This window comes from Capricornis sumatraensis, chromosome 8 (genome assembly GCF_032405125.1).
Source record: "Capricornis sumatraensis isolate serow.1 chromosome 8, serow.2, whole genome shotgun sequence".
In the NCBI taxonomy this organism is placed as follows: Eukaryota; Metazoa; Chordata; class Mammalia; order Artiodactyla; family Bovidae; genus Capricornis; species Capricornis sumatraensis.
Window position 1 is genome coordinate 7,277,218 of NC_091076.1, and position 20,806 is coordinate 7,298,023.

The following is a 20,806-nucleotide window of genomic DNA, read 5'->3' on the forward strand; positions in this document are numbered from 1 at the left end:
AGGTCCCCATTTTTCTCACCACCCAACCTCCTTCCCTCCTGGCCTGGCCTCTTCTCTTCCCCAGCTGAACTGTCGCTCCCCGGAGGGAGCTTTTCAGGCGAAGTTCCCCTCCCCCAGAACGCGCTACCATCATCCAGGGCGTTTCCTTTAGGGAGTTTGGGACAATGTGAACTCGCCCTGCCTTCTTGCTACAGGGCAGGGACCTGCCTCTGTCCTCTCCCCTAGTGTCCTCAGGGTCTGGGGACCTGCCGACCAGTGAATTGGATCTGTGACTGGGTGAGCTCGTCCTCGCATGAACCACCACCGTGGGAAGGGGAGCTGGTCAATCGCCTTGCCTTCACCTGATCCTGACCGCCCACCACTCAACCACCCAGCTTTGGGGACCTGGGTGGAAAGCTCGTTGCCCCCAGAAACGGAGGAGTGACCCAGCTCCCTCCCAAGCCTGGCCCTCCTGGCCCCACTCACCCCAGCTCCATCCCAGGCTTCCTTCCCTCTCCAGCCACCCACGCAGCCCCTCCCCCCAGCCCCACCCTGCCCAGCCCCTCCCAGGTGCCTGTGGTGGAGAGTTGGCTCCCAGGGCACCTCTGACGGACTCTGGTGGCATACTATGGGGGCTCTAAGGCCCTGGGCCCGATACGGGCTACTCGCTGTGGCCCACCTGCTGGCCCTGGGCCTTGGGGCCACAGTGCTCCAAGCCCTGGAGGGGCCTCCAGCCGTTCGGCTGCAGGCCAACCTCAGGGCCGAGCTAGCCACCTTTCAGGCAGAGTTCGGGGCCTGCCTGCCAGCTGGGGCGCTGGAAGAGCTGCTGGGCACCGCCCTGGTAGCCCAGGCCCATGGGGTTTCCAGCCTGGGCAATGGCTCTGAGGCCAGGAACTGGGATCTGCCCTCAGCCCTGCTCTTCACCGCCAGCCTCCTCACCACCACGGGTAAGGTAGCCAGCGGGGGGCGGCAGGAAGGCACTTTCAAGGTGGTCCCTACCTGGGGTTCCTGAGGGTGCAGCCCTCCCCCGGCCCCAAACTGCTAGCCAGAACCCCGGCCTCATTAGGCCTATCATCAGGGCTGGGGCTCCCCCCCGCCAACACACCCCAACTGGTGCCTCAACTTCAGGTGCCAGGGGGGCGTGGCCTCCTCAGCCCCACCCCCAGGCAGCTGTGAGACCCAGGGGAGGTGCCCAGACCCCACAGGCCTGAGGCGAGACTGGGGAGCCTGTGTGGTGGGATGGATTCTTGAATGGAGGGAAATGGAGTGAACCCAGAGACCACCAACCCAGGAGGAGTGTCGGGGGAGGATGTTAGCTAATGAGACGTTAGCCCAGGCAAGAGCGCACAGAGACACAAAGAAATTCCTGGCAGAGGAAACAAGGCCCAGAGCCCAGAAGGTGGGGGGCAGGGGGTGGGAGTGAGGCGTTTGCCCTGTAAAGTGTGTGAAATTCATTTATTTATCTAGGCTGCACTGGGTCTTAGTTGCAACACCCAGGAGGATCTTGGATCTTCATTCTGGTATCTCTAGTTGTGGCACGTGGGGTCTAGTTCCCTGACCAGGGATTGAACCCAGCCCCCTGCATTGGGATCACGGAGTCTTAGTCATCAGACCACGAATGAAGTCCTGAATATTTTTTAAAGTCCCATTTTCCATCTTCTTTTGGAGAAACTTGTAAACCTACTTACGCTGAGCCAGAAGCCCCTGTTGGAGAACAGGGCCCCCCCTTGGGACTGCGTGTGTGCTCTTCGGCCCACCTCTGTCCCCACCACTCCCTTTTGGCTCACTTCTGACTCCTCGAGGCGTCTGTGTTTTACAACCCTGGACCAGCTGATCCTGTTCCCCCAGCAGGCCCTGATCTTTCACCTCCCCTGCCTTTGCACACGCCTTTCCACCCTTGAAAAGCGCACTGCCTCTTTTGCAACCCTTCATGTCTGGTGTCTTGACTGATTTTCCTGCCGGCCTCCCATCTGAACCTGAGCAGACTCAGGTTCCAGCACAGGACCTGGCACCCAGGGTAACTTGATATGCCTTTGGGGAATGAATGGAAGATTGGGTAACATTTCACCTGGTGAACTGGGAAGTGTGGATCAAAGACACACTGAGGAATCTCTCAGGTTAGGCTGCCTCAGGGTAGGACGGCAGCTCTCAGAATTATCCCAGCTACAAGAGGCCTTAGGGGGACTCCTCTTTTCATCCTTTCATGTTCCAGAACGTAAAAGAGTGACGCAGGGAGGTTCAGGGACTTGACCAATACTCCCAGTGAACCAGGGGAAGAGCCCACAGAGAACGGGGCCTGAATAGTTCCGGCCGTGTTGGCCACCAGAGGGCAACCTTCTGCAGGAGCGAGGCTCGGGGAAGTGGGCGCCAGCAGCCCCACCAGGGTCCCCATTACCCATGGCTCTCTCCTCTCCAGGTTTCGGCCACATGGCCCCGCTATCAGCTGGTGGAAAGGCCTTCTGTGTGGCCTATACGGCCCTGGGGCTGCCGGCCTCCTTAGCCCTTGTGGCTGCCCTGCGCCACTGCCTGGTGCCTCTGCTCAGCCGCCCCGGGGCCTGGGTAGCCACCCGCTGGCAGCTGCCGCCGCCCAGGGCTGCGCTGCTGCAGGCGGTTGCCCTGGGCCTGCTAGTGGTTGGTGTCTTTGTGCTACTGCCAGCACTGGTGCTGTGGGGAGTGCAGGGCGACTGCAGCCTGCTGGAGGCCGTCTACTTCTGCTTCAGCTCCCTCAGCACCATCGGCCTGGGGGACCTGCTGCCGGGCCGCGGCAGTGGCCTGCATCCAGTGCTTTACCACCTCTGCCAGCTGGCGCTTCTGGGTGAGTCCAGCTGCTAAGGAGGATGGGGTGGTGAGGAGGAGGGAAGAGGAGCCTGGACTACAACTCCCATAAGCCCCTGGGGGAGGCTGAGCCTGGCAGGTTGGAAGGCCCCTGCCCCAGGGCATGGTGCAGAGTCTTAGCTGGCAGTGGGAAGAGAATTGTGTGGGTAGGCTGTGGGTGGGAGCGTGAGAGCTGCCCTAGTAACCTCCCCTCCCCAGGTTACTTGCTCCTGGGGCTCCTGGCCATGCTGTTGACTGTGGAGACCTTCTCGGAGCTGCCCCAGGTCCGTGCCATGGTGAAGTTCTTCGGGTCCAGCGGCCCTGTGAATGCTGAAGACGAAGGTGCCATCCTAGGCCAGGACGAACTGGCTCTGAGCACCATGCCACCCTCAGCAGCAGCCCCAGCACAGGCCCCAGCTTGCTGACAGGTGTCGGTCATGGAGCTGCGCTCCTTTCAGGTGGAGAAGCCTGAGGAGGGAGCCCTAGGGAGTGGCTGGGGAAGGCTCCGGAGGAGGGAAGGGAAGGCAAGGCGTGGATGTGAGAACCTCGGGCAATAATGTTACTTTAAAAAAACAGGCAACACAGCCGGCTGTTCTCGTCTCTTCTTTCGAAACGGGACTTCCCTACAGCCATCAACAACCCAAACTCCATCATCCTTTAAAGGCAGAGGTCAGGCCTCTAGTCCTGCCTCGGCTGGCATCTGAAAACCTCCCCATTCCTGCACAGTCCCCGTGAGGATCGCAGACCGCCGTATCGGCCAAGGCCCCACCCCCTTCCGTCTATTGAAAGCCCGGGTCACCCTGAGAAAGCCCAGGCGCGTTGGCGTGGCCTTTTTCAACTTTATTGCTCGCTAGGAACAGGAAGGGGGGCGGGGTGTTGAGCGCGGCAGTTCACCAGCCGTCCCTCCCACCCCTGGAGCTCGCCAGCGGGGTCCGGCCATTGGGTACGGGCTCTGGGTGGGCACGGTTGGGACCCTCAGTCCACCACGAACACACACGCACACTCACTCACACGGACTAATAAATACGGCCCGGACGGCGCGGCCGCCCAGCCAGCCGCCCTCGTCCGTCGGGGCCCGAAAGGCTGCGCTTCCTTTCCCGGTAAAGGGTCACGGCGGCCCCTACTGGTCGCGCGCGGCACCAGGGAGGGTCCGGTCCTCCCGAGCGCAGGGCCAAAGCGGCGATCCGGCGCGGCGGCGAGAAAGGCTGCGGACCGGGAGGGGCGAAGGCTTCTGGGCCCGCGTGGCCTCAGCTCAGCACGCAGCGTTCGCGCCGGCTCAGCTGCCGGCTCAGCTTGCGGCGCCGCTGCTCCAGGCCGCGCTCCAGGCGCTCATCCTCCTCCAGGGCGCTGGGAGGGAACGGGTTCCGGTCAGCCCCAGCGGCGTCGGGGCCCACACGCTGGCCGCCGCCCGGGGCCCAGACCGGGCACTCCTCCTTGAGCCCCCACCAGCGCCTCCCCAGCTCCCGGCGCATCCCGGCCCCACTCACGTCCGCTCCTTCTGGTCCAGGTTCCGGACCAGCTCGTCTCTCTGGTTCACCAGCGACACCAGCTCCTCCAGCAGGAGTTGCTCTCGGCGCTGCTGCGCAGCCGTTTTCAGCCAGTCTGCGAGCAGAGGAGACTGAGGGTCAGGAGGCGCCAGCCCCTGTCCCGTCCTGGTCCCCGGTCCCACGGCCCCATCTCCCACCTTCAATGGCCAGCATCGCCCGTAGCTCCCGGCTCAGCAGCTCAAATCTCCGCTCCAAGTCCTGCTCTTCGATGCTGAGGGGTGGGGTGCCAGGTCAGGGAAAGGAGAATGGCCGGGAGTGTCCAGGGTTCTGACCACTCCCTGGCCCCCACCCACCTCACCATCAGTTCCCACAAAGGCCATAGGCAGGCAGAGATATACCCCAGTCCCCACTTGGAATGATCTCTTTCGTTTCTTATTTTTTTTAAGCAACATATAGGATCTTAGTTCCCCCACCAGGGATATGGAACCTGCACACCTTGGTGGAAGCAGGGAGTCAACCACTGGATGGCCAGGGAAGTACCTCTTCTGTTTCAACTGTTCCCCATCATAATCGTCTCCTCCCCCACCCCACCCCTTTTTAAAAAATAAGAAACAACTCAGGATTGTTTGGATGAGTATTATTCATAAATGGCAAATATTAGACTAAAATTTATTCTGAAAAATGACCCAAGATGCAAAAAGGAGGCAAAACCACCTTCACCATGCAGGACTATAAAAGCAATGATGCCCAGGGAATTGCTTCTGACCCCACTCAGGAACCCAGCTCAGCTGTCTCTAGGCCTCAGTGTTCCTTACTGTAAAGGAACGGGGTCAAACGGGGGCGCTCAGCACTGACCTGCCATAGTTTTCTTTGGGCCTCGATTTTCTCATTCATAAAAATAGTACCAATTTAAGAAGTATACACTTTACACAGGAAATTATGAAAAAACATTAAGACAGCTGAGCAATTTCTCAAAAAAAAAAAGGGAAGAAAAGAAACCATAACTTTGTAGAAAGAAAAAAGCAGTGAAGAGTTCTAATCAAGGTAATTAAGTTTGCATTTGCTCTGCCCAGGTGACACTAGTGATAAAAATCCCTCCTGCCAATGCAGAACACATAAAAAACATGGGTTCGCTCCCTAGATCAGGAAGAACCCCTGGAGCAGGGCATGGCAACCCACTCCAGTATTCTCGCCTGGAGAATCCCATAGACAGAGAAGCCTGGCAGGCTACAGTCCATGGGGTCGAAAAGAGTCAAACAGGACTGAAGCAACTTAGCACGCACACACTGCTCTGCCAGCCCTGGGTGGGCAGAGGCAGGGCCTGAGTGGGGAGGACCAGCACTCACAGCAGCTGCAGCTGGTCCTGCCTCCGGATGAGAGCGTTCTTCTTGTTGACCAGAGTGAACCACTCCTGGATCAATACCTCCTCCTGCAGCCTGTCGGTACCTGAATCAGGCCAGGACAGTCACCAGGCCAGCCCCTGACCCCTATGTCAGGAGCAGGGAGGTGGCGGCAAGGGGTGGGGTGGGGGTGGGAGTGTGGTTTCCCTAGAGTATCCCAGAAACCAGAGCTGTGTGCCTCCAGCAAGCTGCTTCTGGGCTGCAGGCCTCAGCGTGCCCAGCTGTAAATGGGGATGGTGACCCCAGCCTCCATCCTCCCAACTCCTCCCAGGGTTCAGAAAGAGCTGCAGAGCGGGCCAGATGCGATGGCATGTGCTGGCGAGTGGACTCCGGACGCCTGTCCCACCTGACTCCATGAGGCTCCTTAGCTGCTTCTCCACCTCGGCTGCCCGCCCATCTATCTGCCTCTGTTCCTGTTCCAAGGCCTGAAGCTCCGCGCACACGTACTGACTTGTGTCCTGGAACCGTTGCTGGGGTGCAAAGCGGAGGCAAGAGACAGGGTGGATTTGGCCCAGGCCCTGCCTAGCAAGCCCACCCATCAGCTCCTCCCACTTCAGCCCTCCTTACCAGCCCAGCATCCTCCCCTGGGCTTGGGGGTGGTTCTTCCGCCGAAGGAGTCCCACCTGCGGACAGAGAGCAGGCTGAGAGACCCCACAACGGACAGCGGCCCCCAGAGGGGCCCCAGCTCAGGATCTGTGAGCCGGCTGGCTTGAGCTGAGTCACCACCCCTTCAAAGCTACTCACCAGCGGGCTGCTGTGGGGCTGAGGCTGCGGGAAGGCCAGGGGCAGGGCTGGGGTCAGGGCTCGTGCCTTCCTGTGGAGGAAGAGGCCAGTAAGGGCTTGGGGCTCCCCTGAAAACAGGCCCAGCGGCCAGCCAAAGCCCCACTCACATGGGGAGGAGGGGCCTCCCTGCCCCAGCAGCTTCTCAGTCCAGCCCACACAGAACCCCACCTCCACCCCTTCAGGAGAAGCACCTCCTAGAGCGAAGGCCGTGGCCTTCACCACCCCGGGCCCTGTGGTTGGGCCAGTCCACTCCTGCTGGCCGAACCTCCCAGCCCCCATTCCTGGGGCCCCACAGGGCTTTTGTGAGTCGGAGGTGAAAGGCTGTGAGGGGCGCAGCTGGGGCCTCTCCTTCCCCCTCCCGCCCCCTCCTCCGTGGAGCTGTCTCAGGCCTCCTCAGACTCCGTCACCTAGCGCCAGCATCTCTGATCATAGCCGGGGCCCCACACAGGCCAAACGTGGCCATCATGAGCCAGCGCCTCCATCTCCTGGCCCAAAGGGGGTCCCCCTCCCGCCTCCTCAATCCCCACACCTGAAGGATGTGTCACATGACCGTCAGAACAGAACAGGCAGCTGGACCAACTGATTTTAGCCCGGAAGAGCAGCTGGCCCCTCAGGAGCCCTGCCCCAGCAACTTGCTGGCACTTGCAGCCCTGGGGGCCCCCAACTTTCAGCTCAGCTGATAGCCTGGCCTCCTTGAGGGCTCCTGCTCTGGCCACCTTTCCAAGTCACAAGGTGAGGAGAAAGCGCTGAGCCACCCCGCTGTCCACCTGACCCGGCACCTCTCTGAGACACAGCCCTGGAAGTGCCCTGCTCAGGGGACATCCTCTCTGGTCTGGGCAGGTGGCAGCCTCTTTACCAGCCGCCCCCTCCCTGCCACACGCCCTGCCTGCTGACTTTACCCTCAGGCCACAACTGAGGGGGGGGGTCTCCCTAAACCTTCACCCCAATAGTGTCAGTCTCCTCACTCATCTTCTCAGTCCCCAGTCTCACTGCCAAGGCCTGTTGGCAGTTCCAACAGTAACTCCTACTGCCCCGGACCCCATCCAGACGCCACCCTCCGGCCCCAGTGGTGGACTTTCGCTTCCCCAAATCGTTTCCTCAGCCTGGAGCAGCCTCTCTCTTGGGCGGCTGGATGGCAACTCGCCCTTCATGACCCAACTCAGCCCCACCTCCTCCAGAAGCTCCTTCACCCGCCTTCTTCCTCCCTTCCTGACTTTCATGCCCCCTGAAGCCTCCTCAATCCCCACCACGGCCCCCAGGGCCTCTCCCATTACAGCCCCAACCCCACTCCCACCCCGCCATGGCTGCTGGCTACTCCTGTCTCCTTAGGCAGAGGCTGGGGTCCAGAGGACACACTCAGGGCGCAGCGCGTACCAGTAATGGCGAGATGGGCATCAAGCATCTGTCTGTGTGTTGGATGCGGTGGGAGCCCTGACTCATTTCATCTTCCCATCATCACTGTGAGGCAGGGACCCTTACCTTCCCCATTCTACAGATGAGGAAACTAAGGGTCAGAGATGACACTCAAACAGGGCCTGGCTTGGGCCCCACTGTCTAATCCAACAGTCTGTTCCCAAGCTTGGCCACCAATTTGCTGTCTGCCTCTGGGCCAGTCATACCTACCAGGCCTGTTTGTGTCCTTGTACGAAAAGGACATACAAGCCCCAGGCGGGTTGCAGGGCTCCAGACAGGCTTGTGAGGAAAAAACACAGTTCCCCCCCTTTTTTTTGACAACACCCTGCAGTGGTCCCTCAAAACCACTTTGCAAAAAAACTTTCATGTCTTTGCTTCCCATCTTCAGGAAAAGAGCACAGAGATGTGGCTTGTCCAAGGTCATGCAGCCAGTGCAGACTGCTGGGCCCAGTAGAGGGCGCCATTGGAGAGTTCCGTCTCAGTGGACGTGGGGGTTCACACCGGGGACCAACTCCCTTTACATTTCACATCCCTGAGCCTGGACACTCCTACTTGCAAAACGGAGAAACGGTTGCCCCCCAGAAGGGACACTGTAGGAGTCGGTGAGGACATGATGAGGGGTTGTGGAGGCGGGGCGGGCCAGGAAGGAAGCAAGTGCTCAACCAACAGGGCAGGCAGAGGCGAGAAAGTGGAGAAACCCCAACCTCAGCAGCAACTGAGCTTACTCACAGCTGTTCTGATGGGAATTCCAACACTTCCTCACGTCTGACCCAAATTCCCCTTTCTACAGCCTCCTGTGTGGCCCCCTCCTCCAGAAAGCCCTGTAGAGCCACACCAGAGGCACTTGGGCCTCCTGGCTTCAGCCTCGCCCCAGCTTCAAGCTGCCTGACTTCATCCTATCCAGGGGCAGGCCCTACCTCCTCTACAGCATGCACAGGGTGGGGGATGGGAGTGGCCAAGAAGGAAGCAGGCCCCCGCAGCCCCGTGAGTCAAATATCTCCTGTGGGACAAGGGCTGGAGGAGGGCCCTGGGTTGGAAGGACCAGACACTGGGACTTGGGCCCAGAAAAATCGAGCTTTCCTTTTTTCTTTTTCCACTGCTCATGGATGTGTATTTTAATAAGAATAATTGTGTCCAAATACAACAGGAGTTTTTCATCTCTCAAGTACAATGTAATAGAGCCTTCCCTTTTAAGATATAAAGAGCCATTGATGCACATTGAGGGGGCTTTGGCCACAGGCCAACACAGTCCAGAATAGCTGTCCAGCCCAGCTCCTCTCGGTGTCTCTGATGCTCTCCCTGTCTCTCATTCATAGAGTCAAAGCTGCACCTCCAACCCCACACTCGGGGCTCCTGCTCTCCAGGCCAGCCTCATCGCTGCCCGTGGGAGGTGACCTTACAGGTGGTGTCCTTATGGGAGGTGACCGGCAGTTCCCTAAGTAAGACCCAAGCTTTCCTGCAACCACAGGTTTACTTGTGAGGTCCCACCTCTTGAGAACCACCCCTCGGATTCTTCACCTGGGAAAAGCTGCCCATTTTATTAGCCTGGCTCAAGTGGCTACTTCTTCCAAAAAGCCTTTCCCAGTTTGTTCCCTCTTTTCCTTAGAACTCAGGGGTCATCCCCGGGCAGCTGAAGGCTTGAAGTAGCCTGACAGAGCTGCCCTTGCTGTCCAGGATGGTGCTGCTGTAGAGTCCAGGGCCTGGAAGTTGGCAGCTGTGAGTCCCTGAGCAAACCCTTGACCCCTCTAGAACAGTCTCCCTTTTCGTGTAGTGACCACAAGACTCCCTGGTGGTTCAGTTGGTAAAGAATCCTCCTGCACGGCAGGAGACCCGGGTTCCATCCCCGAGTTGAGAAGATCCCCTGGAGAAGGGAATGGCAACCCACTCCAGTAATCTTGCCTGGGAAATCTCATGGACAGAGGAGTCTGGCGGGTTACAGTCCATGGGGTAACAAACAGAGTCAGACACAACTGAGCAACTAAACCACCACTGCAAGACACCCTGGGAAGCTGACCTGAGACCTGCAAGGGATGGGGGAACATAGGCACCCACCAGGGTCTCCCATCTCCAACTCTCCCTCATCAGAATAGAGAGGAGACTGGTCTCCAGCGTCTGGAGTTAAAGATCCAAGTCGGAGAGTCGTGGAGCAGGGAGGCCCTGGAGAGCTCCCTTGAGTACAGAAACCCTGTTCCCAGCCTACAGGGAGGTGGTGGGCACCTCCAGCCAAAGAAATGCCCCAGCCCACTTGACAGTTGATGAAGACCCTGTGCTGCGTGCTGACTCCCGGAGCCTTCTGGGAACTTCCTATTACAGCCTGACTCCACTAGTGCCATCCCAAGGCTGGCAGCAAAAGTCAGCGGCTCCGGGCCGGGCAGGCCTTGGGCATGGGTGCCCCTGTTGAGGAGCTCGCAGGGGACTCCTCCGTGGCACCGGTGCCTCGGCGTCCAGCAGAGGCAGGTCGCCCCTACCCCCGCGCCGCCTCGCTCCCCCGACCCCGCGCCTCTGGAGGGCACTCACCGCCGCCGCTCCTGCCGCTCCGGAGTCGGGCTCGTCCCCGGAGAAGGAGCTGCTGTTCCGGAGCCGCGAGCGCCTCTTCTTCAGCAGGTCTGCGTCGCGCACGTGCGAGAAGGAGCCGTGCGCGCGGGGCGGGGGCACCGGCCCGGCCTCCGCGTTAACCGACGGCCGCCGCAGCCTCACGCCGCCCGCGGCGCCCGGCGCCCCCACCCCGTTCACCAGCCCCTCTGCTGGGGGCACGGACGCCCGGGCTCCGGGGCCGTCGGCCGGGGCCTCCGCGGAGCGCGCCTCCTGGGCGGCTACGGCCCCGCGGTCCTTGGAGGCCGCCTCGGGGGCCGCCGCGTCCACGCGGGTCGCGGCCTCCTGGGGCTGCTGGGGCGCCTCGGCCCGGTGCTCACGCAGCCGCTGCGCCAGGCCCCCGGTGTCCAGGTCGTCGGGCGGGCTCGGCTGGGCGCTGGCCACGCGGTACGTGCCCGCGCCGCCACCGCCCTCCAGCTGCACCAGCTGCAGCTCCTGCCCCGTGCAGAAGGCGCGGATCTGGCACAGGTAGGTCATGACGATCAGCTTGTCGGGCACCGACAGCAGCACCATGTCCGCCGGCTCCAGCAGCCGCGACACGCCCAGGGCCGCGAAGCCATCGAAGGCCTAGGGAGCATGCGGGAGGGTTACCCAGCGACTCGGCCGCCCTGACCCGGCCGCCGCGGGGGTCCCCGCGACTGGCACGCCCGGGTTTGCCCGCAGCGCCCTCGCCCTCTTATTGGGAGAAATCTAGCAACAGGATCCGCCCCCGCGTTACCCAGCAACAGCACACCAAAAGGGTGGTTTCAGGGAAAACCATCTGGTGGAAATATGCTTTAAAAAAAAAACATAACTGAACTCAGCAAAACGAACAGTTTAAAGACCAAAAGGGTAATAAGTGGCAGAACTTCCAAAAGCCAGTGCTGGGGCCCTGAAGCCCACAGATTACTCTCCTACACACAGTCAGGATCCCAGATAGCTTGGGCCTGGCCCGGGACTCTTCTTCCCTCCTTTCCCTTCCCACCAGCCCTGCCCCTTCTCACCTGCTTGTTGTTCTGTTTGATGTTCAGGGGGTCAAGGGAGGCAAAGTCTCTGCAGGGAGAGCACTGATCAGAGGCTGGATTCCCGCCATCCTCCCCTCCTCCACAGGCTTCCCCATTCACTGCCACCCGCTCCAGCCGCTCACATCTTGTCTGGGTAGAATCGGTGCAGGATGGCACAGAAGGCCAAACCGTTGCGCCAGGACGTGGTGAAGTTGGTGATGCGCACACCGCGGTAGCCGGCAGTGACTTCCTGGCACCACTCCAGCAGGGACTGGCTGAAGCTGACCTGGGCAGGTGGTGCCTGGGGACACAGGGATGGGCTCAGGGAATGCGGACGTGGGACCTGCGCCCTCTGTCCCTTGGGCACAAAACAGCTCCAGCTCTGGGTCTGCAGGAGTCACCGCACACCACTGGCCAGGGCCTTAGCGTCAGGCAAAGGGGTTTCCAGCTCCAGGGTTATCTATCAAGGTCACCTAAAAGGTCAGTGGCCCCCAGGCAAGAACAGAAGTCACCAGCAGCCACACCTCCAGGTCAGCCCAGAAAATCAGTTTTGAGGGGGTAGGGGTCCTACTCCATGCAGCCCAGGGAAGAGAGGGTAGGGGAGCCAGGGCATCCTGAGAGGGGAGGGGGCGAGGGGCTCCTGGAAGCTGAGCCCCTGTCCCACCCCACCCCAGTCGGCCAGGTGGGTCCATGCAGAGCCGCCGTTCGCTCAGCCCAGGTTAGTGGGAAGCAGCAGACTGGGCCCTCGGCGGCCCCCATCCCTACCTGGCTGCCCGGGAGCCTCCTGTCCTCTTCAGGCTCCTCTGGGGAAGAGGCCCCGGAGGGCCGGGACACCTCAGCCCCTGCCCCACTGGCCACCTGCACCTCCATCAGGCTGGCCTCTGGGAGGTTTCCCTCAGCTTCTTTTCCCTTCTCGGCTCCTGAGACCCCAGCCTCTGCTTCCTGGGCCTCAAAAATACCAGATGGGTTTTCTGAAGCCCCTGAAACTTCCACCTCTGCTTCCTTGGCCCCCCAAACCCCAGACTTGGCCTCTGAAACCCCCCGAATCCCAGTCTCCACCTCCTGGCCCCTTGAAACTGTAGTTTCTGCCTCTGTTCCCTGGGATTCTGAAACTTCATGCTTTACGACTGGGACCCCTAAAGCCTCATATTTGAGGGTCTCCCCAAGTCCAGTCTCTGCCTCCTGGACCCCGGAAGTCCGAGCCTTTCCCTTCTCCGCCTCTAAAACTGTAGTTTCTGTCTGTTGATTCCCTAGTCCCTCACCCTCTGCCATTCCAGCCTCTGACCCTGAGAACCCTGAGCTCCTCACCTCTGTCTCCTGGGTCCTCAGGGTCTCAGTGTCCATCTCTGGGGCTCCTGAGCCCCCCACCTCTGTCTCCCGGGTCTTCAGGGTCTCAGTGTCCATCTCTGGGGGCCCTGAGCCCCCCACCTCTGTCTCCCGGGTCCTCAGGGTCTCAGTGTCCATCTCTGGGGGCCCTGAGCCCCCCACCTCTGTCTCCCGGGTCCTCAGGATCTCAGTGTCCATCTCTGGGGGCCCTGAGCCCCCCACCACTGTCTCCCGGGTCCTCAGGGTCTCAGTGTCCATCTCTGGGGCCCCTGAGCCCCCCACCTCTGTCTCCCGGGTCCTCAGGGTCTCAGTCTCCATCTCTGGGGCCCCTGAGCCCCCCACCTCTGTCTCCCGGGTCTTCAGGGTCTCAGTCTCCATCTCTGGGGGCCCTGAGCCCCCCACCTCTGTCTCCCGGGTCCTCAGGGTCTCAGTGTCCATCTCTGGGGCCCCTGAGCCCCCCACCTCTGTCTCCTGGGTCCTCAGGGTCTCAGTGTCCATCTCTGGGGGCCCTGAGCCCCCCACCTCTGTCTCCCGGGTCCTCAGGGTCTCAGTCTCCATCTCTGGGGCCCCTGAGCCCCCCACCTCTGTCTCCCAGGTCCTCAGGGTCTCAGTGTCCATCCCTGGGGCCCCTGAGCCCCCTACCTCTGTCTCCTGGGTCCTCAGGGTCTCAGTGTCCATCTCTGGGGCCCCTGAGCCCCCCACCTCTGTCTCCCGGGTCCTCAGGGTCTCAGTCTCCATCTCTGGGGGCCCTGAACCCCCAGCTTCAATCCCCTGGATCTCCAGTATCTCAGCTTCTGCTACCTCAGTCTCTGTCCCTGGGACCCCTGAACTCCCTACCTCTGTCTCCTGGCTCCCTGTTATCTTGGATTCTATCTCTGAGACCCCTGAACACCCCACTTCTGTGTCCTGGACCCCAAGTATTTCAGACTCTGCTGTCTCAGCTTCCTTTCTCTGTATCCCTGAGCACCCAGATATCTCCTGGGTCCCTAACATCTCAGTTTCCGACATCCCAGTCTCTGTCCCCAGAACTCCTGAGCCCCCAGCCTCTGTTTCCTGGATCCCCAGTGCCTTACACTCTGCCGTCCCACCCTCTGTCCCTGAGGCCCCTGAAATGCTTGTCCCTGTTTTCTGGATCCCTAGATCCTCAGACTCTGCCATCTCAGCAGTCTCTGACTCCAGGACCCCCGATCTCACTGCCTCTGTCTCCTGGGTCCTCAAGGTCTTCGCTTCTGCTGCCTCAGACACTATCTCTGAGGACCCTGAGATCTCCTGGGTCCCCGATAACTCTGACTCTGCCACCCCAGGCTCTGTCCCCAGGACCCTCGAATCCCCAGTTTCTACCTCCCAGGCCCTCAGATCCCTGGACATCACCCCTTGTTCAGCTGCTGTTGGGGGCCCCTCGTACCAGCTCACCTGGGGCCCAGCGCTTGGTGCTCCAGCAGAGGGCCCCTGCTCCAGGCCTGTCCCCCCAACACCAGGGGCTCTGCCCCTCACCTCTGCACACTCTCTCTCCTGGGCTGCAGCAGCCCTGGCTGCCTGGTCACCAAGATGCCTGGAATGCCCCGCAGGCTCTGCTGGTGTTGGGCTCAAGACTGTGGGAGCTTCATCCCTGGTCTTGACCCCTATTCTCCCCTGGGAGCCCCTTGGAGGAGCCTCGGGAGTCCCCTTGAATCTTGCCTCAGATGTCACTTCTGTGGCCTCTGGTCCCTTAGTGTCCACAGGTTTCACCTTTGACTTCTGCTCCGCATCCACGTGACCGATCTCTAAACTCTCTTCAACCTCCCCAGGTCTGACCACTGACCTCTGACTGTTCACCTCTCTGACTCCTGGCCCATGCCCAGTATCCACCCCACTAGCCTCTGCCCTGTCTCCAGCGGGCCCCTCCTCAACCTTGGGTTTCTGCCCTTCCAAAGAGTTGCTGGAGTCTCTGTTCTCAATGCCTGGGCCCAGCCCAGCTCCCTGGGCCTCTGTCCCTTCCTGAGGGCTTGCCCGAGCCTGGGTCTCCACAGCAGAATCCACTCCTGCTGGGGGAGCCCTGGAGGCTTTGGGGGCCTCATCCTCTCCTTGGTGGACTGGGGGCCAGGGGGCATCAGAGCCTTTCTGGAGCCGAGGGGCTGGAGTGGGGGCCACGTCCTGGCCTGGCTGTCCTGAGGACCTGCGGAGAGAGCAGAGAAGGATGCACTGCAGGAGCTCAGTTGTCCCCCTGCCAGCCCCCCTCCCCACCTGCCAGACTCCTGGGACCCTGGAAAGGCAGGTTGGCGCGGGGTGTATAACTTCTGAAGAGCAGATGGGGGAGAGGGGCTGGAGCTGATTCCCAAGCTCACCTTGTCTCTGGCAGGGTTCCAGGGGGCCTTGGGGCCTTGAGCCCTACCTGGCCCCCTGCTACAGTAGCTGGTTCTGAGCCCTGGCCCCGGGAGGCCCTGGCTGGGGGTGCAGGGGCACTCACAGGGGCTGGGCTGGTATTCTCAGCACTAGAAGGGCTGGCAGCTGCAGGGAGGAGGAAGGGAGAGGATGCTGAGGCTTGGGACCTGGGACTGGAAGTCACAGTCCCCCCGCCCCGGGCCGGCCCCAACCTCAGCCTGGGCCTCACCTGCCTGCCAAGGCCGCAGTCGGCCCTCTTCCTCCTCCTCACAAAGTGTCTTCAGCTCCCGAGGGGTCTCTGGGGGTGGGACATTGGGGGCACGGTCAGCACCAGGAAGAGCCCTGTAGGTCTGACCCCCCCCTTCCCCCAACTAGAATGCTGGGCCTACCTGGGAAATGCCCCAGCCTCAGGGCACTGCCTGGGCCTAGGAGAAGAGACAGGCCCACAGATGCAGAGAAAAAGAGAGAGAGATGGACAGACAGAAAAATAAAAAAGCCTTAACAACCAAAAGAGAGGGACGAGGTTGTGTGGTGAGGGGTGTCGAGCCCAGACCGCAGCCCTCTCTGTGCTTTTGGCCCAGCTGTCTCCCGGCAGCTTTGTGGGGTGGTGCACCCTCAGGGCAAGGAGAGAGTCAGGGGCACGGGGCGGGGCACTGGGAACCCATCTTGCAGGACACTCAGGGCTGCTGGGCAGGCTGGGAGCCCTGGCAGCAGTGAGGTCCCTCCACTAGCCCTGCCCCAAAACAGCAAGAAGATTTTGGGCCTGGGTGATCCCCCACCCTCTCGAGGTCTTGGTGATCTCAACCTGCAGCTGGGAGCCCACCTGGCTGGGGGACACGTGCCCGTGCCTCCAGGGCTCCTGGACCATTGGCCTCCTCCTCGTCGCTCTCGGCAAAGTCATCCAAGTTGCCCACGTCACTAGGTTTCATGCTCATGAGGCTCGCAAGGCTCTGCATGTCATCATCCCTGCGGATCGGAGACCAGGGGTGAGGGCTGGCGTCAGAGGCTGTGGACTAGGGCCCAGGAGGACGGGCAGACACTCACGTGGCACGGCCCTCCCGCAGCAGCACCCCGGACAGAGTGAGGCTTAGCTCGGCCTGTACCACCTTCACTGACTTGGGCTTCAGCCGCAGCCGCAGCGGGACCTGGGTTGGCACGGGCCCTGCGTGGCGGGCCAGGTCCACCTCGGCCGTGGCCAGCACCTTCCGCTGCCCCTTGGACTCCTGGGGGCAGGGGAAGGAACATCAGTGCTGCCCCAGAGTCCCCGAGACCCCAGGCTCCCGCCCACCCCGGCCACTCACATTCTCAATGATGAACGTCCACTCTTTGGCCTCATACTGATCCACGTGGGGGTCCTGGGGAGGAGGGGCACCAGTGAGTACAGGGGCTGCTGGGTCGGGGGCAGGGCAGGGAGGAGAGCCTGCGCTAGTTCAGGAGGTTTGTTTGAGGCCTTCAGACAGGCTGGTCCCTCCTGGCAGGTATGCTCCCCAGCTCCTCCTGATCCCAGCTCTCCCTCATGCGGTGGGTAAATGCCACCTCCTCCAAGGATACTTCCTGGGCCACTCAGGCTGAGTAGGCCCCCTGCCATGATTCTTGGTCTCGCCCCTCTGTTCTTTTCTATTTGGATGGACAACCCATCTCCCGTGGCCCCTGGGGTTGCAATCGCCGGCTCACTGTCCCTCTGGGCAGGAGGGCTAGAGACTCACCCGGTACAGGGTTACAGAGATGTCCACATTCTCAGGTACCATCCACACCACGGTGCCCCGGTATGGGTTCTGGATGCCCGGCTGCCAGCTATGGGCCTACAAGGAGCCGTTTGAGTCCTCCCTCCATCCTAACGCCCCCCTTCACCACTTGTCCTCATCTCCAACCTTGACCCCATCTTTTTCTCTCTTCGATGGATTCTGACCTGAATCCAACTCCAGTCCCCCAACAGCCCTCCCCCACTCACCCCATCCCCCACTGGCCCCACGCCCCCAACTGGCCCCACCCCCAATCTGGACTCCCAGCTGACATCCTCCCCACCTTGGAGCAGATGCGTCGGTTCCGCCGGGTCCACACTACCACCAGCTTATCCGGTTGCCTGGGAGGCGAGGGGCAGGGGAGAGGGGGCTACTCAGTCAGGCCCACCCAGCCTCTCCATCTCTTCCACAGTCTTCCTTGGGCCCGCATCCCCCTCCCCCAGCCCCCTTATCTGGGGCCACAAGGAGCAGGGTGGGGCTGTCAAGGCAGGGTGAGGCCTGGGCCAGAGGGCAAAGGCCTGTGGGTTGACAAGGATTATGAAGAAAGTCATACAGAGAGACAGGCACATACAGGGACAAAGACAGCAACCCAACAAGGACCTGCAAGACACACAGACTCTGAGACAGCGAAAGAGACAAACTTGGAGTAAAAGGAGTCCATTCACTCACAAATATTTGTAGAGTGTACACTATAACCCTCGTCCACGCCAAGGAGAGGCTAGACCCTGCTGGAGCAGGAATGGGTCGTGTGAGGGTCTGGAGAAGGTAGGCTCCAGGCAGAGGGGATGGCAAGTGCCAGGGTCCGAGGATGGGGGTAGGTGTAGGGTCGGGCAGGGGGGCAGAGGCTGGCAAACAGAGGCACAGGGTCAGCTTGTCATTCGATACCCTCCCAGGACCTTCCACGCCCAGCCCTTCTCCTTGCAGGGACCCCTATTCCCACAAGGGACATCAGGGAGGACTTCTAGAAGGTGACATCTAAGCTGAACAGCATAAGCTGGGGCAGAGGCAAAGAGATGCAGGGAGACAGAGACAAAGCCAGAGGAGAGAGTCGCCAGGCACGTGGCTGGGCCTGGGAGGGAGAGGCCGAGTGCTGCCCAAGAGGGTGGGGAGGGCTCGGGGATCATCAGGCAGAGGGGGCAACACAAGAGCCCTCCGTGCCTGCACCCAGTCCCATGCCAGGACGCTCAGGTTCACCCAGCTCACAGCCCCTCTGGAGGCTGAGCCAGGATAACTGGTTCTCCTGTCATCTTCCAGGGGATGCTGAGACCAGAGAGGTTCGGGGCCGGGCAAGGGCACACACCTGAGCCTAGTGCCCCTCCGGGACCCTCCACTGCAGGCGACAGCTAAGGGCAGCCATGGGGACTTCCCAGAAAAGGGAAGCCGACTGTGGGAGCCTGGGGAGGGCGGGGCCTGCTCGGGCAGCCTGACTCAGGCGGGGCACACCCTCCCGGGGAGCTGTGACCCGGGCAGGGACAGCTTCCTAGCCGGGGCTCCAGGCAAGAAAGTCCAGGAGGCCCTGCCTGCCCGTTGTGACTCAGACACATTGACACTGCCCACACCCTCAGCCAGCTCTCTGCGATCATGCCCAGCATCCCCCCTGGCTTCACCCAGGATGCTGGGGCAGAAGACAGAAGCCACAGGTCAGAGTTCAAGTCCCACCCCAGTGCTGTGTTACCCCAGCCAGCTCCTGGGCCTTTCTGGGCCTCGCTGAATGGTGTGAAGCACACTCTGGCTGGCCCGGTCAAGATCAGGGATATGACAGCTGCCCAAGGGACCCCAGGCCTCCTGCTCACTCCCCTCTCTTTGGACCCTCTGGTCCCTTCCTGTCCCTCCTCTTGGGAGCCTAAATTTAGCCCCGCCTGGCGGGTGAGGCCCCCACAGCTGTGCTCTAATCCAGCCAAGGGAAGCTGACACCAAGGAGCACGTATATTTAGGGTGTGACGCAGGGGCCGGGGCAGCTGCGGCTAGGGGCGTGTGAACCAGATGCCCCCAGGCCCTTTGGTAGTCCAGGTCAGGGTCCTGCATCCCCTGACACACCTCCCCCCACCCCACCACCTTGCCTTCTCCAGGCTCTCTCCTCTGGGACCCACAACCTCCAAAACCCTCGGGCCCCTTTAAGCTGCTGCCTGCCTCCCTCCTCATCACTCCCAGCGCTCAGTTTCCCCTTTTAAGGATATTATGGAGATGAGTCCAGCCGCTCAGGGCCCACTCCAGCTGAAGGGGCGGGTGGTTCCTCTGGTTCAATAAACAGGCAGGGGAGGAGGGGGCACCATCCTTATTCTGAGCTGTACTGAGGTCATGGAGTTGGTTGTCCCAGGCCCTCCACCCACGGATCTGAAAACTTGCCCCCTTTTCTGATGTTCCACCTTGAACCACCCCTCTGGCCAGAAATATGAGGCCACACTTTCCTCAGCTCTGATCGCAGCTGAGGAAAGTGTGGGCCCACACAGATCCTCAGGCCTGGAACTCCTGACCTCCACTCCCCAAAGGCTGCCCACAGTCCCCCGACTCTGGGGATCCCCTAGAGTCGCCAGGGCCCTTCTCTGTGTCTGGGTCCCCAGGACCCTGGCTGGAGTGGGCGGTCTCTTTGGCCACTGGACGGAGGTCAGGGTTCTCAGGCCCCCGGATGGGGTCCCAGCCAGTTTGGGGAGTCCCCCAGGCTTCCCTCCCACTCACCATTTCTTGGTGCACTCCACCACCAGCTCGTGGTAACAGGCCACAAACTGGAATTTGGCGGCCCGCTTGCCCACGCGCTGCAAGCGCTTCCACACTGAGGTCATGGCCCCGCCGCCTCCGCCGCCCGCTCCTCAGACCCGGGACTCCCGCTAGTCCGCGACCGCTGGCCCGGCCCAGGTCCCCATGGCCTCCAGGATCCTATGCGCGCCGCCCGCCCCGTCCGTGCGGAGGGGTCCGAGGAGCGGGATCTGGGGCCGCTCTTGCCGCCGCGGCCGCCGCAGGGGCCCGCCGGTGATCTGGCCGCCTCGGCGGGGTCGTCTGGGGCGCGTCGGGTCGCTGGAGCGCTGAGCGGCGAGCGCGCCGTTTCCTGGAGCCGCACCCCCGTCGGAAGGCGGGCGGGGCTCCGGCGGGAGGCGGGGGCCGGGGCGGGAGCGCGGGGGCGGGGCGGCCCGGCTTCCGGGGCCTCGCGCGGGAGGGAGAGCGGGGTCGAGGGGGACGTCTAGACCGCAGCGTCCGCCTGTTGCGAGCCGAGGCGGTGTGGAGGCGCGGGCGGGGTAAGGGGGCGCGCGCTCCGGGGCAGGGGGCCACCAGCAATTGGTGCCGCCCGCAAGAGCGCTGCCCGGCCGCCTCCCTTCCTGCCCGCAGCCCTGCGAGGTACGTACCGGTGGCCCCATTACACAGGCTGGGGAAATAGAGACCAGAAAGGAGAAGAGACGTAAAGGGTCTCAGTGCGCTGAGCCAGAGCCAGCTGGGGAGACAAACTCCTGCTGCCACCCACGTGTTAACCAGAGGAGGAAGGACCAGGGTCAGGGGCCAACCCCGGTGGCCCTACGGTGAGCAGCACCCACTTGCCAGCCTCTAGACCTGGCTCTCCAGCTGTCAAGTGGGAAGGCAGTTCCAACACCCCACAAGCAGCTGACCTCCAACAAGAGTGTGACCTTGGGCAAAGTACCAACGCTCTGAGCCTCAGTTTTTACCTCTGCAAAATAGGGATAATTATAGTTGCACCTTTTACAACATCACTGAGAATGCAACCTTGGAAAGCATTTAGTGTGGAATCTGGCTGATTTTTGCCAGGTCTTACTAAATGAAATCCGTTATCGTGGAGAGTAAAAGTGTGTGTTTACTCTCCCTCCCCTGGAAAGCCTGCCGCGGGGCGTTAACCGCTGTGTTCACACCTAGATTAGAGCCCTTATCGCCAGCCCGCCTGCTGGGTCATGAACCGCTGCAGGTGTCAGGCCCAGAGTTAG

At 61.5% G+C, this 20,806-nt stretch overlaps 2 protein-coding genes across 5 annotated transcripts; one reads left to right on the forward strand and one right to left on the reverse strand.

Moving 5' to 3' along the window:
• Nucleotides 1-607: 607 nt before the first annotated feature.
• KCNK7 (potassium two pore domain channel subfamily K member 7) lies at nt 608-3,237 on the forward strand. Its single transcript, XM_068979016.1, has 3 exons — nt 608-926; nt 2,396-2,794; nt 3,013-3,237. The coding sequence occupies exons 1-3, from the start codon at nt 608-610 to the stop codon at nt 3,216-3,218; spliced, it is 924 nt and encodes a 307-aa protein (XP_068835117.1). The 3' UTR covers nt 3,219-3,237.
• A 397-nt stretch (nt 3,238-3,634) lies between these two features.
• Nucleotides 3,635-19,852, reverse strand: EHBP1L1 (EH domain binding protein 1 like 1). Of its 4 annotated transcripts, XM_068978999.1 has the most exons (21): nt 19,557-19,852; nt 17,164-17,221; nt 16,845-16,940; nt 16,440-16,493; nt 16,183-16,361; nt 15,962-16,104; nt 15,368-15,436; nt 15,102-15,264; nt 13,300-14,932; nt 12,217-12,843; nt 11,595-11,752; nt 11,452-11,500; nt 10,394-11,035; nt 10,188-10,190; nt 6,425-6,494; nt 6,248-6,303; nt 6,027-6,150; nt 5,627-5,726; nt 4,478-4,551; nt 4,281-4,395; nt 3,635-4,140 (listed from the first exon to the last, which is right to left on the reverse strand). In XM_068978999.1, the coding sequence occupies exons 1-21, from the start codon at nt 19,658-19,660 to the stop codon at nt 4,041-4,043; spliced, it is 4,617 nt and encodes a 1,538-aa protein (XP_068835100.1). In that variant the 5' UTR covers nt 19,661-19,852; the 3' UTR covers nt 3,635-4,040. The 4 variants fall into 4 exon arrangements, with proteins under 4 accessions (XP_068835100.1, XP_068835101.1, XP_068835104.1 ...); XM_068979000.1 differs by lacking the exon at nt 10,188-10,190 and having other exon boundaries at nt 12,217-12,759; nt 13,480-14,932; XM_068979003.1 differs by lacking the exons at nt 12,217-12,843; nt 13,300-14,932 and having other exon boundaries at nt 15,149-15,264.
• Between the last annotated feature and the right edge of the window lie 954 nt (nt 19,853-20,806).

Bases quoted from the DNA above. Each gene is read 5' to 3' on its own strand.
- EHBP1L1 (XM_068978999.1), bottom strand. From the start codon at position 19,660: ATGACCTCAGTGTGGAAGCGCTTGCAGCGCGTGGGCAAGCGGGCCGCC. The intron at 15,265-15,367 runs GTGAGGCCCAGG...TCCTCCCTGCAG, and splicing joins ACTGCGGCCTTGGCAGGCAG to CTGCCAGCCCTTCTAGTGCT. The intron at 11,753-12,216 runs GTAGGGATGGGG...CTGTGTCCCCAG, and splicing joins GGAGGCTCCCGGGCAGCCAG to GCACCACCTGCCCAGGTCAG.
- KCNK7 (XM_068979016.1), top strand. From the start codon at position 608: ATGGGGGCTCTAAGGCCCTGGGCCCGATACGGGCTACTCGCTGTGGCC. The intron at 927-2,395 runs GTAAGGTAGCCA...TCTCCTCTCCAG, and splicing joins CAGCCTCCTCACCACCACGG to GTTTCGGCCACATGGCCCCG. The intron at 2,795-3,012 runs GTGAGTCCAGCT...TCCCCTCCCCAG, and splicing joins CTGCCAGCTGGCGCTTCTGG to GTTACTTGCTCCTGGGGCTC.